The 11,384-nt window shown below is 42.1% G+C and overlaps 1 protein-coding gene across 1 annotated transcript; it reads right to left on the bottom strand.

Moving 5' to 3' along the window:
* Window positions 1-2,251: 2,251 nt before the first annotated feature.
* LOC149303908 (vomeronasal type-2 receptor 26-like) lies at window positions 2,252-10,743 on the bottom strand. Its single transcript, XM_089480865.1, has 4 exons — window positions 10,297-10,743; window positions 6,120-6,347; window positions 5,350-5,476; window positions 2,252-3,153 (listed from the first exon to the last, which is right to left on the bottom strand). The coding sequence occupies exons 1-4, from the start codon at window positions 10,741-10,743 to the stop codon at window positions 2,252-2,254; spliced, it is 1,704 nt and encodes a 567-aa protein (XP_089336991.1).
* Between the last annotated feature and the right edge of the window lie 641 nt (window positions 10,744-11,384).

Here is an 11,384-nt window from a genome sequence, read left to right as displayed (position 1 = left end):
TTCTGGGTGCAATACAAGGTGTTGGTTATTACCTTTAAAGCCCTATATGATTTGGACCCGAGTTACTTGAGGGAATGCCTCTCCCTATATAATCCGCAGCACACTCTCAGAATATCGGGGAAGAACGTGCTGGAATTAAAAACGACTAGACTAGCCTCAATTTCCCAAAGAGCTTTCACCATAGTCGCTGCAAGACTGTGGAACAGTCTCCCGGAAGAGATCCATCTTACTACCTCCTTGGAGACCTTTAAGTGGGCAGTTAAGACGTATCTTTTCCGGCGAGCATACCCACTGATCTTGTATAAGACACATGGATCCATCTTTTTGATCAGGATTGGAATATCTTTATCCCACTGTTGCTTTTTGATAGCTTGTTTTTAATCGTTAAGTGCTTGTGTATTTTATTGCTTATGTATTTGATTGTTGTGCTTTGTATTTGTATATTTATAACAGGTTGTACTCCTGCCTGAATCCACCTGCGAGAGGTGGGAAAACATAAATAAATTTTTTATTATTATTATATAGGTACAAATAAACACTCTACCTAGGATATTAAACTTATAAGAGGAAGACACTGGGAACCCCAGCCCTTATACATTTAGGGAAAGTGTATAAAGGGTGCAAGCAGGACAGGTGCCATTGAGGAGGGGCCTTCTATAAGGGCGAGCTAAAAGGTAACCTCAATGCATATAAAGAGGGCCATGTCACAATGCCAACCAGGGAACTGGGTCCAGAATTCCTATGTGTTCCAGAAGCCTTCTGGACAAAGCATACAATGACGACTTTATCACACGACTCTTGGTCTCACCTCAGTCCTGCCACAATCATTTTATTTAAATAAACAGAAACATACTAGACATGGGTTTTCTTTCTGATCACACCTCTTTTCAATAGTGCGATGAGAGTCACTGACAGTCCCACACATGGTGTTTCTCATTCCCTCTTTAACACTACCTTCCTGCTCCATGCCCCACTCAGCATGATTTACTTTTATTTATTTACTTTTAAAATTTTAACACAATTCTAGAGAAATGAGAACATGAAATATTTTTTTAAAAAAGAAAAGGAAGGAGTAGAAAAGACAAGAAAAGAAAGTGAGGAGCAATGAAAGAAAACAAGATGCTTAGAAATAACAAGCAGGAAGGGGAGAGTGGGTAAGGTGAAATCCTCAACTTCCATGTTGGGAGGCTGGCAGACTGAAACTACAGAAGCAGTTGATGGTTCAGGGAGATTTATGCAATCCATCCCACCCTTTCCCTATTTAGGCTTCATAAATGCCCTAAATATCATGATGTACCATTTCTGTCCTTGCCTTCAAAGGAACACAAATGTGCACCAGTACCCTTCAGCAGCCACATAGCCATTCTCAAATTCCCTGTCTAAGTTGTTTAGAGCTATGCTTATACAGCTGTAGGTCATCTGTGTTCTCAGTAGCTCTCCATTAACCCCGGTATGTTAGTGGTGGAGTGAGGAAGGTGCCAAGATGCACCAGACCCTTGACCAAGGGAATAGCCACAATGCTGACTGGGAAGACAAATGGAAAAAATTGTATGAATTTGTGAAAATTAATACATAATGAGGATTTAAGAGGGATAATAATACGGAAATAAAGGAAAAGTCCTATACAATACCGAAATACAGGTTGTAAGCCAACATTAACATAAAACACTACCATTATCTTCTATATAATAATTAGAGATGATTTCTGTAATCTGTGTCAATGAATGGAGGAAAAAAAGTTAATTGCCAAAGTTCAAACTCTGATTATGAAAATATCCAAGTTTAATTTGATAACATTTAAAAGCAAGAGAGTTATTTATGATTGCTTGACAATAACAATGCCGTTTCATGCGACGAATCTTATAGCAGAGAGGGGGGGACTGGGGGTAACATGTTGGGAGAAGAAATAGACAAAATCAGATCAAGAATTTATAAAGTGTAAAGTTTATTTGCTTTTATTACTTTTTTTGTATATGACATTTATGTTATATCTTGATCTAATAAAAAAAAAATAACCCTGTAATGGTTATTAACCCTATAATGCTCAAGTGTAGAGCTTGTTACTGTTCCAACAATATTGAAGTGGCAAAATGAAAGAAATGGTGTTTAAAATATATGAAGATGGTCATTCATTACATCTGCAACCTTGAGGTACTTCTGAACACTTCCCTGTCAGCTCCTCTTATTTAAAAAGAATCAGGAATATTAAACAGGCCATGCATAAAATATAACAGAGAACTTTGCCAAATTGTCACTTCTTTTTCCTGATCAGCTGCTCTCTTGTGTTGAGCTCAGGTCTCCATAAAAGAATGTAGCATTTAGGGAAGAACATGCAAGCCAGTAAGCCAAAAGTTGAAACCAAGATAGAGAAGACTTCCACAGCCACCATATATTTCCCTTTAGTGCTCAGGTAACTTGGGACAAAGGAAATCCAAACGCTGCAGAACACCAACATGCTGAAGGTGATCAGCTTGGCTTCATTGAAACAGTCAGGCAACTGCCTGGCAAAGAATGCAATAGTGAAACTGGTGAAGGACAGAAGTCCCATGAAGCCCAGGACAAGGTAGAACATGAGGTCTGAGCCCTCATTGCATTGCAATATAATCTCTGCTGGCTGGGAATGCAGGTCAGCCTCTGCAAATGGTGGAGAAGTTGTCAGCCACACTGCACTGATGCTAATTTGAATGAGAGAGCAAAAAAGAATGACCAATATTGCCAGCTTCATCCCTACATATTGCCTAATTTTGTTCCCTGGCTTTGTAGCCATAAAGGCCAGCACAACAGTGATGGTTTTGGCCAACATGCAAGAAATTGCAATGGTGAAAATGTTACTGAATACTGTTTGCCGGAGTATGCAGGAGACGTTTGTAGGTTTTCCAAGGAAAAGAAAGGAGCACAGAAAACAGAGCAACAGTGAAATGAGCAGAACACAGGTGACACACCAGTTGTTGGCTTTAACTATGGGAGTGATCCTGTGATAAATGAAAATCCCCATTATCACAATGATGATTGCGCAAAGGAAAAGAGCAGAGGAAGCCAAGGTTGCTCCTAGGGGTTCTGTGTAGGACAAGTAGGTAACCACTTTTGGGATGCATTGATTTCTCCCTTTATTTGGATATTGATCTTCTGGACACCTTTCACATTCGTTTGCGTCTGAAATCCATAACAAAAGTTTCAGTATTAGCAAAATGTGCATTTGTTCAGAACATCATTTTTTTTTTATGATGAGACATTTAGAAAACAATCTGTTTCTCATCAAAGAGACTTATGGGTGTTTTCACACATAGTCCCTTCATTCCTGTTTCTCAGTCCATCTGATACTATATACTTTTTTTAATTACTCTGAAAATGCACATTTTCAATGCATTTTTGAGTTGAGAGATGGAGAGGATGTGAGTTCCCAGATCCAATCTAAATTAACTCAGGATTTTCCCCACACTAATCCAGAATCAAGAAAGTCACAAATTAGTAAACCATCTCATGTAGGAAAAAGTCAGCCGCCCGACTCTGCGGGCAGGCCGTGTTGCTGCCGGAGCAGCCACGCAGGGCTGTGCACGCCTGAGAATGCACTGCTGGGGCGTGCTTGCCTGTGATTGGTGGATGGGGAGGGAAAGGGAGGGACTTACACCCCCAGATGGCTGCTCTGGGAGGTGGATAGCCCCTCTTGTTGGTTGCCCCAGTCCTCCGGGGCAGCTAATTGGGAGGCTGCTCTGGGGGCGGGGCGACTCCCTTCCCAGCCCCCACCTTTGCTTGGCCTATTTAAGGCCGCATGGTCCAGCACTCAGTGCCATTTTCTGCTCAGCTCGCCCACCCGCCCTCCCTAGGGTGCTGGTGTTTTTTGTCACAACTTCGGGGCGCCAGCAGAGGGTCTGGATCTGGTGGGCATGGTCTATAGGGTTGCGTAGCACTATATCGGGAGTCCCTATGGGACATGGGAGTGATGAGGGCATGTGTTGTGGCCATTGCGGGAGCCATAACGTGACATCGCTTCCTAGTGACTAGGGGCTTTATTATTAAATGCAATCAGTAGGTTGCATCGATAAGAGAGGGCATTCCATTAGCCCCTAGCTCATCCCGATGTCTTGCTGATATATGACTGCCTAGTATCTTACAGCAGTGGGTTGTATGATGATCCAGACCTCATGCTTTTGGCCAACCCTACCTTTGGTTGCTGGTTTTGCATTAATAAAGTTGTGGCCTTTCCTCCACATGTGGCTCATGTATTATTGTGGCGCCGCCCTCCCAGGCAATGATCTACCAGGGAAAGAAATTTTGGAGTGGTTATTGGACTTGAATGTTTGTTGAATTCCATATCTCCCCATTGATGACTGGGGTAACAGATTAGTTACCCCTGGAAAAACTGTGCTTTTTGTTGGCTGACTGTAACAAAGATATAACTTTTAGAACTGCTAAATTATTGGCTTTCTCCTTATGCTTGCATGCAAATACCTTATGCTTGCAAGAAAATCTGATTTTTGTAATTGTTACAGTAAAATTGTTTTTTAATTACAATAAAATTATGATTGACTGCTTGGGATTTTTTTTTTTTTTTACAGGACGTATTTTGGAATTTCAACAAGTGATCATCGATGGGTTTGGTTCTTAAGTTTAAAAGGAAAAGGTTTCCCCTTGACATGAATGTTGAATCATAACCGAATGTAGTGGGCGGTGCTCATCTCTTTTACTAACCCGAAGAGCCAGCGTTGTCCAAAGATGACTCCGGTAGTCATATATCCAGCATAACCATATGGAATGCTGTTATCTTTCCATTAAAGTTGTGCCTATTCATCTACCTGCATTTGCATGCTTTAGAACTACTAGGTTGGCAGAAACTGGGACTAGGGATGGGAGCTCACTCCAACACACGGTGCTTCAGCCTCAAACTGCCAACCTTCTGACCTTATGATCACCAGAACTGGCATCTTAAGCACTAAACCACCATCTCCCCTAAACTTTAAACTCCAACTACTGTATATTGCACATGATCTCATATGTCCAAGCTGAAAGAGAAGCCTTTTCGTAAATATATGTATTTGTTTTGTTTCTTAAACAGAAAATACCTAGACTAGTCCTCAAAATAGAAAAAGAAAAAGTATAGTTGGCCCTCCTTATCCAAGCATTTTGCATCCATGGATTCAACAAACCACAACTTTTGGAAAAAAAATGAAAAAATATCCCAAAAGCCAATGTTGATTTTACCATCTTATATAAAGGGCACTATTTTACTGAGCAAATGTATATAATGGGACTTGAGCATCTATGGATTTTGGTATCTACAGGGGCGTCCTGGAACCAAACCCCAACAACATATCAAGGTCCTATTGTATTACATTATGTTCTTTTCCTTACCAAAGTGGATGGAAATCCTTCCAGAAGCACAAGAAACACAGTCGTAACAACATATGTGGTTCCCCTGTTGGACAATCCTGTTGTTTCCAGGATGGCATTTCTGAACACACCTGGCTTTGGGTAGCATCTAAATGGAAGCAAAAAGATGGATTCTAAAGTCCATTATGTAGTAATATCTTTATTGTGATATTCAGGATGGAAACAAAGTCACTGTCTTCAGGGTTATTATGTCCAGCTTCAGTTGCTTTAACTCAAACGATCTATGCTCCCACCACTGGCAGCTGTCACTTTCTCTGAAGTCACAAGGCATGTGATTGACATTGGGAACCTAGTTTTCAACCTCAGAGAGAGTGACCCATGGGAGTGATGGTGGCAGGCATAGTGGGACACATATGTAGGCAGCTACCCAGCATCACACTGGAGTGCCCAGGTAATGGGGGGAGATTTGGAGAGGCTTCCAGACTGGAATACTTTGAGATCAGCCCAGAGAATTCTGGCCAGTGTAGGTCCACCCTTAGTGTTCCATGGAGAGTAATGGAGTGATGTTATGTCATCTAATTTGGGAGGAAAACTCATTCCTGAAAGGCAGATAATTTTTCCATATCTTACAAAGATGCACTAAAATGTTTTGAGTGGCTGCTAATTTTTCGGGACCAAAGTTAATCTCTGCATCAAATGTGACCTCTAGACGGTATCTGACTTTGGATACTCAACAACTTGGAAAATGTCACATCCTTTTAAGTTTGCCCTTTTTCTTTAAATATCCTCACCCCTTCAAATTTGTGATTCCACACAATATTGCTTCCATTGATGGTGAACCTTTTGCCCACGGGAGCCTGTGGGTCCATTCTTCCAACTTGAACTTTCTGGAAAGATTGATTAGGGAATGTGACCAAGTTGATAATGTCAAAAGCAGATGCCAGGTCTCCACTCTCATCAAAATAAATTTCCTCGCCAGCACTGTTATTAAAACGGATGTATCTCAGAAGTGAGCGAAGCTGAAGTAGACAACAAATGGTTGATAAATTTGGTTAGCTGGTGGGAAAAGGAATTTGACTACCAATCTATCAGTCAGTCAGTCTGTCTGTCTATCTATCTATCTATCTATCTATCTATCTATCTATCTATCTATCCCTTTCTACTAGTGCAGGAACTACTAAAATAAATTAATTTCAAACAAATCAGACATAGCATTAAATAGTAACTAACCCATGCAAATCTCTATCGTATTAAAGCTAAGCAATGGTGGTGCTGTGGTTAAATTCTGTACTGCTGCCACTCACAAACTATAAGGATGTGAGTTCAATACCAGTGAAAGGGCTCAATCTCGACTCAGGCTTGCATCCTTCTGAGGTCACTAAAATGAATACCCAGATTGTTGGGGGCAATTAGCTTACACTTTGTAACCGCTTAGCGAGTGCTTAAGTGCACTGATAAGCTGTATCGAAATGTACTTGCTATTGCTATTAAAACAGTTGTGGAGTGCTTAAAAGAGTTTCATACATTTTCTCACCAAACGTAATGGTGGAGGGATTGAGAGAAAGGTTTCATATCCCAAGCAGTTGAAATGGGGAGATATGGCCATTCCAATAGTCTGGGCTAAAGCTACAGAGGGTTCTGTATGGTATAATAATAATAATAATAATAATAATAATAATAATAATAATAATTTTTATTTATATATCCCGCCTCTTCCTACGGATCGAGGCAGGAGAACAGCACATATATAAATTTACACATAGTTAAAATACATTCTCATTATACAAAACAAAATTTAAAAACACATTAAAATACCTGTACATGTGCAATATCAAATTCTGGTTCCTCATCAAGTTCCGAGTGGAGTATCATCTTAAGCTGTTAAAGCAGGTCTGGGGGGTAGGCTCGCCGGTAGAGGTCTGTCTTGATTGCCTTCTTAAAGCCATCTAAGGTTGTAATGAGACGGATCTCCTCCGGCAAGCCATTCTACAATTTGGGAGCCAGCACAGTGAATGCCCTATGGGAAGTAGATCTTAATATAGTCTTCGGGCAGTCCAAGAGGTTCTTCCCTGTTGTTCTGAGAGTGCGGGGCAGATTTTGTAGGGAGAGGCGTTCCTTCAAGTAACTCAGGCCCAAGCCGTATAGGGCTTTAAAGGTAATGACCAACACTTTGTACTGCTCCCAGAAACTAATCGGCAGCCAGTGAAGAGATCTTAAAATTGGTGTTATATGGTCAGTCCTAAGTGTACCGGTGACCAGTCTGGCTGCTGCATTTTGTATTAATTGAAGTTTATGAACTTGATACAAAGGTAGCCCCATGTAGAATGCATTACAGAAGTAAAAACGAGAGATTACCAGTGCATGCACCACTGCTTCAAGGTTTTTTCGGTCCAGGTAGGGACGCAGTTGGCATATCAACCAAAGTTGGTACCGGCACTTCTGGCCATCGCATCTACTTGAGATGATAATTGTAGTGATGGATCCAGAAGAAACCCCAGACTGCGCACTTTGTCCTTTAGGGGAAGTGTGACCCCGTCCAGGACTGGTTGACAAATCTCCATCCCTGGACTTGGGGAACCTATCGCAAGTACCTCTGTTTTCTCTGGATTCAGCCTGAGTTTGTTTTCCCTCATCCAGCCCATTACCGACTCAAGGCATGCGTCTAGAGGAGAAATGCCATCCTTAGTCACTGCAGCAGTCAGAGCATAGAGAAATAAATTTGGGTGTCATCAGCGTACTGATAACAACACACCCCATGTCTTCGGATGATCTCTCCCTGCGGTTTCATGTAAATGTTAAACAGCATGGGGGACAAGACGGCACCCTGAGGGATGCCAGATGTCAGCTCTCTTTTGGAAGAGCATGAGTCCCCCAGCATCAACATCTGGAATCTGCCTGAGAGGTAGGAACGGATCCACTGAAGCACAGTGCCCCCAACACCTAATTCCCTCAGGCGTTCCAGAAGGATACCATGGTCAATGGTATCGAAAGCCGCTGAGATGTCCAAGAGCATCAACAAGGTCACACTTCCCTCATCGATGCCCAGATGGAGATCATCGCCTAAGGCGACCATGGCTGTCTCAACTCCGTATCCTGCCCTGAAGCCGGTTTGAAATGGGTCCAGATAATCGGTTTCATCCAAAACAGCTTGGAGTTGAAGGGAGACTGCCTTCTCGATAACCTTGCCCAAGAATGGTAACAGGGAGACCGGTCTGTAGTTATTTCTGATCAGGGAATCTAAAGAGGTTTTTTAAAAAATAGTGGTTTGACTATTGCTTGTTTTAATTCAGATGGAAAAATTCCCTCTTTAAGGAATGTATTAATTATAAGATGTAACAACATTTTCATCCCATTCCCCCCCTCCCGAACGGTCAACCATGATGGGCAAGGGTCGAGAGGGCACGTTGTCTTCTTCACACTTCCAAGGAGCTTGTCCACTTCATCAGTATTTACAAAGTGAAAGTGATCCAGAATAACTAAATCTGTGGAGTCACTGGACACCTCTCTTACTGATTCTGTTATAATGTTCGCGTCCAGATCAGCCTTTATCTGAAAGATTTTATCTGCAAAAAAGTCATTAAAAGCATCACAGCAGGCTTTAGAAGGTTCTAATAATGGGTTCTGGGTGGGAGGCAGTTGAGTTAGCTCTTTGACCACCCTGAACAGCTCTGCTGGAAGAGACTCTGCAGACGCAATTCGTGCAGCATAGAATAAACTCTTTGCTGCATCAATTGCCACTCCATAAGCCTTCAATAGGGTCTCATGGAGTGTCTTATCAGGCAAAAGCTGATGTTTCCGCCAACGGCACTCTAGTCGTTGCACGGCCCGCTTCATTTGACCAAGATCTTCCGTATACCAGGGTTTTTTATTTGAAGTGGGCCGGAAAGGACGCTTGGGAGCGATACTGTTTATAGCCCAGGTAAGATTGTTGTTCCAGGTATCGACCAGGGCATCAACAGAATCGCCATCATTCCCAGCCATAAAACCCTCTAAGACTTCTTGGAACCTTTTGGGTTCCATCAGTCTTCGAGGGCGGACCATTCTAATAGGTCCTCCACCCCCGAGGGGGATATAGGTGTTAGCCTTCAGTCCCACTTTGACCAGAAAGTGATCCATCCATGACAGAGCAGAGGCCTGTATTACCTCTGCCCATGGCTGTACCTGATCCTTACTAAAAACCACATCAAGTGTATTACCTGCACAATGTGTTGGACCCGAGACTAGTTGGGATAGGCCCATGGCTGTCATGGAGGCCATGAACTCCCAAGCCGCACCTGTGAGTTCTGATAAACTGGCCTGAAAGGGGATGTTGAGGTCCCCCAGGACAAGCAGCCTGGGAGACTCCTACAGCAGCTCCGAAACCAGCTGTGTCAGCTCGGCCAGGTAGTCTGTTAGGTTACGGAGTGGACAGTAAACCAACAGAATCCCCAAACTATCCCTAGCCTTCAGGGTCAGGTAAATGCACTCAGTGTAATCTGTTTTCCAGATAGGTTTTCTGGCCAAAGTGATGGCACATTTATGGACTAAGGCAATACCTCCCCATCGCCCACCCCTTGCCCACTTTTGACCAGCATTTTGAAATGTGACAATAAGCCCATTTAACAAAGAGTTTCTGTTCTATTTCCTGACAATGGTTTGCTTTTATAGTTCTGTCTTTATATGACAAACTCCATTTTTTCAACTTTTTCCATTTTTACCAAATAACAATATTAAATATCTTCCCATTCCTAAAAAGGGTATTTGGAAGCTTTTGGGTGCAAATTTATATTAATTTTATTTCAAAGGTTGTGGGATGACTATGTACCTCTTCATGTTCTCATGGAAAACCAACATGGCTTCCAGACCTTGACAATTGCACACCCCTGGCAGATACCCTGTGCAAATACACTAGAACTTAAAGTTTTGTATATGAATAAAATTTGCTTCAATAAAGCAATGCATCACGCTTCCTAAGAAATATTAACTTGCCTGCCAGGGCTGAACATTCAGAAGGTTCCACTTCTTCTCAGTCACTGGTGCTTTCTGCTTCACATGCAATGAATATGCAGCATGAAGCGCATGAGCTACAGCATAGACAGCATTGTAGATATTGTAGCTCTGGCCACACATCCTCATTTCAAACATAGGTCCTGGGAGGGTGCTGAGCTTCTCTTCACCAGTGCAATTGCTTGCATTTGGGAAATTCAGGTTATATAGTGGGAATGAACAAGTAAATGCACTACGCCAGAACGGATATATTTCATGAATCTCCGACTGAAATGGATTTATGTTCTGCAGAAACTCCTGGAATCCAGGCACCTCATTGGAGTGTAAGGCAAAGGCCAAGGTGCCATTGAAGGATGTTACTGCAAACCTTCCCCCACCAAAAACAGTTGTGACATCCCACTGAGCAGTTGTGATCCAAACCCTCTCCATGGACAACTTGTGATCATATTCCAAACCTTCAAGAATTGACCGTAAACCCTCCATAGAGTGAACATTTCCACTGACTAGAATTACATTAATTTTGTATGACCAGAGAACATGGAGAACTGTATTCATTTGTTTTTGAACACTTGGTATGTAATCTGTCACTGTAGGTATGGACTGGGTAAAAGAAATACAAATATCTCTCCCTTGGATGCTGGCACTGAAGGTACGAAGAAATCTTTCACCGCTTGCATCTTCTGGAATGAGGAGGCCTATCCAATTCCACCCAAAATATTCCAGGAGGTGAATAATGCCAGAATTCTGAGAGGCTTCATCCGGAACCATCCGGAAGAAAGAGGGAAACTGGGTTTTATCACTTAGAGCAGGATCAAAAGATCCACTGCTGATCTGAAAAAGGAAAACCAAACAAAAGTAAAATATGTTTAAAAAATGAGAAACAGAATTCTTTGATGTTGAATAAACATTCTCTTTTCCTAGATATTAGTGTGTCATCTCAGATAAACTTGTACTCTAGAGAGCCAGAGTGGTTTATTGGTTTTAGTGTTGAATTTTAGTGTTGATGTTAGTATTGGATTGGGTGACCACTGGTAAGTAACACTCTCTCAGCCTCAGAAGAAGGCAAATGT

Source organism: Sceloporus occidentalis, unplaced genomic scaffold, assembly GCF_023333645.1.
Source record: "Sceloporus occidentalis isolate IW3139 unplaced genomic scaffold, rSceOcc1.0.p SCAF_14, whole genome shotgun sequence".
NCBI lineage: Eukaryota > Metazoa > Chordata > Lepidosauria > Squamata > Phrynosomatidae > Sceloporus > Sceloporus occidentalis.
Note: the sequence above shows the minus strand (reverse complement) of the source record. Positions and strands in the feature narration are given on the sequence as shown.

What these genes read in the sequence shown, in the direction of transcription:
- LOC149303908 (XM_089480865.1), bottom strand. Translation starts at nt 10,743, where the DNA reads ATGGAGAGGGTTTGGATCACAACTGCTCAGTGGGATGTCACAACTGTT. An exon ending in TGAATGTTCAGCCCTGGCAG is followed by an intron (nt 6,348 to 10,296) that starts GCAAGTTAATAT and finishes TGTCTACTTCAG; the next exon opens with CTTCGCTCACTTCTGAGATA. An exon ending in AAGGATTTCCATCCACTTTG is followed by an intron (nt 3,154 to 5,349) that starts GTAAGGAAAAGA and finishes TATGGATTTCAG; the next exon opens with ACGCAAACGAATGTGAAAGG.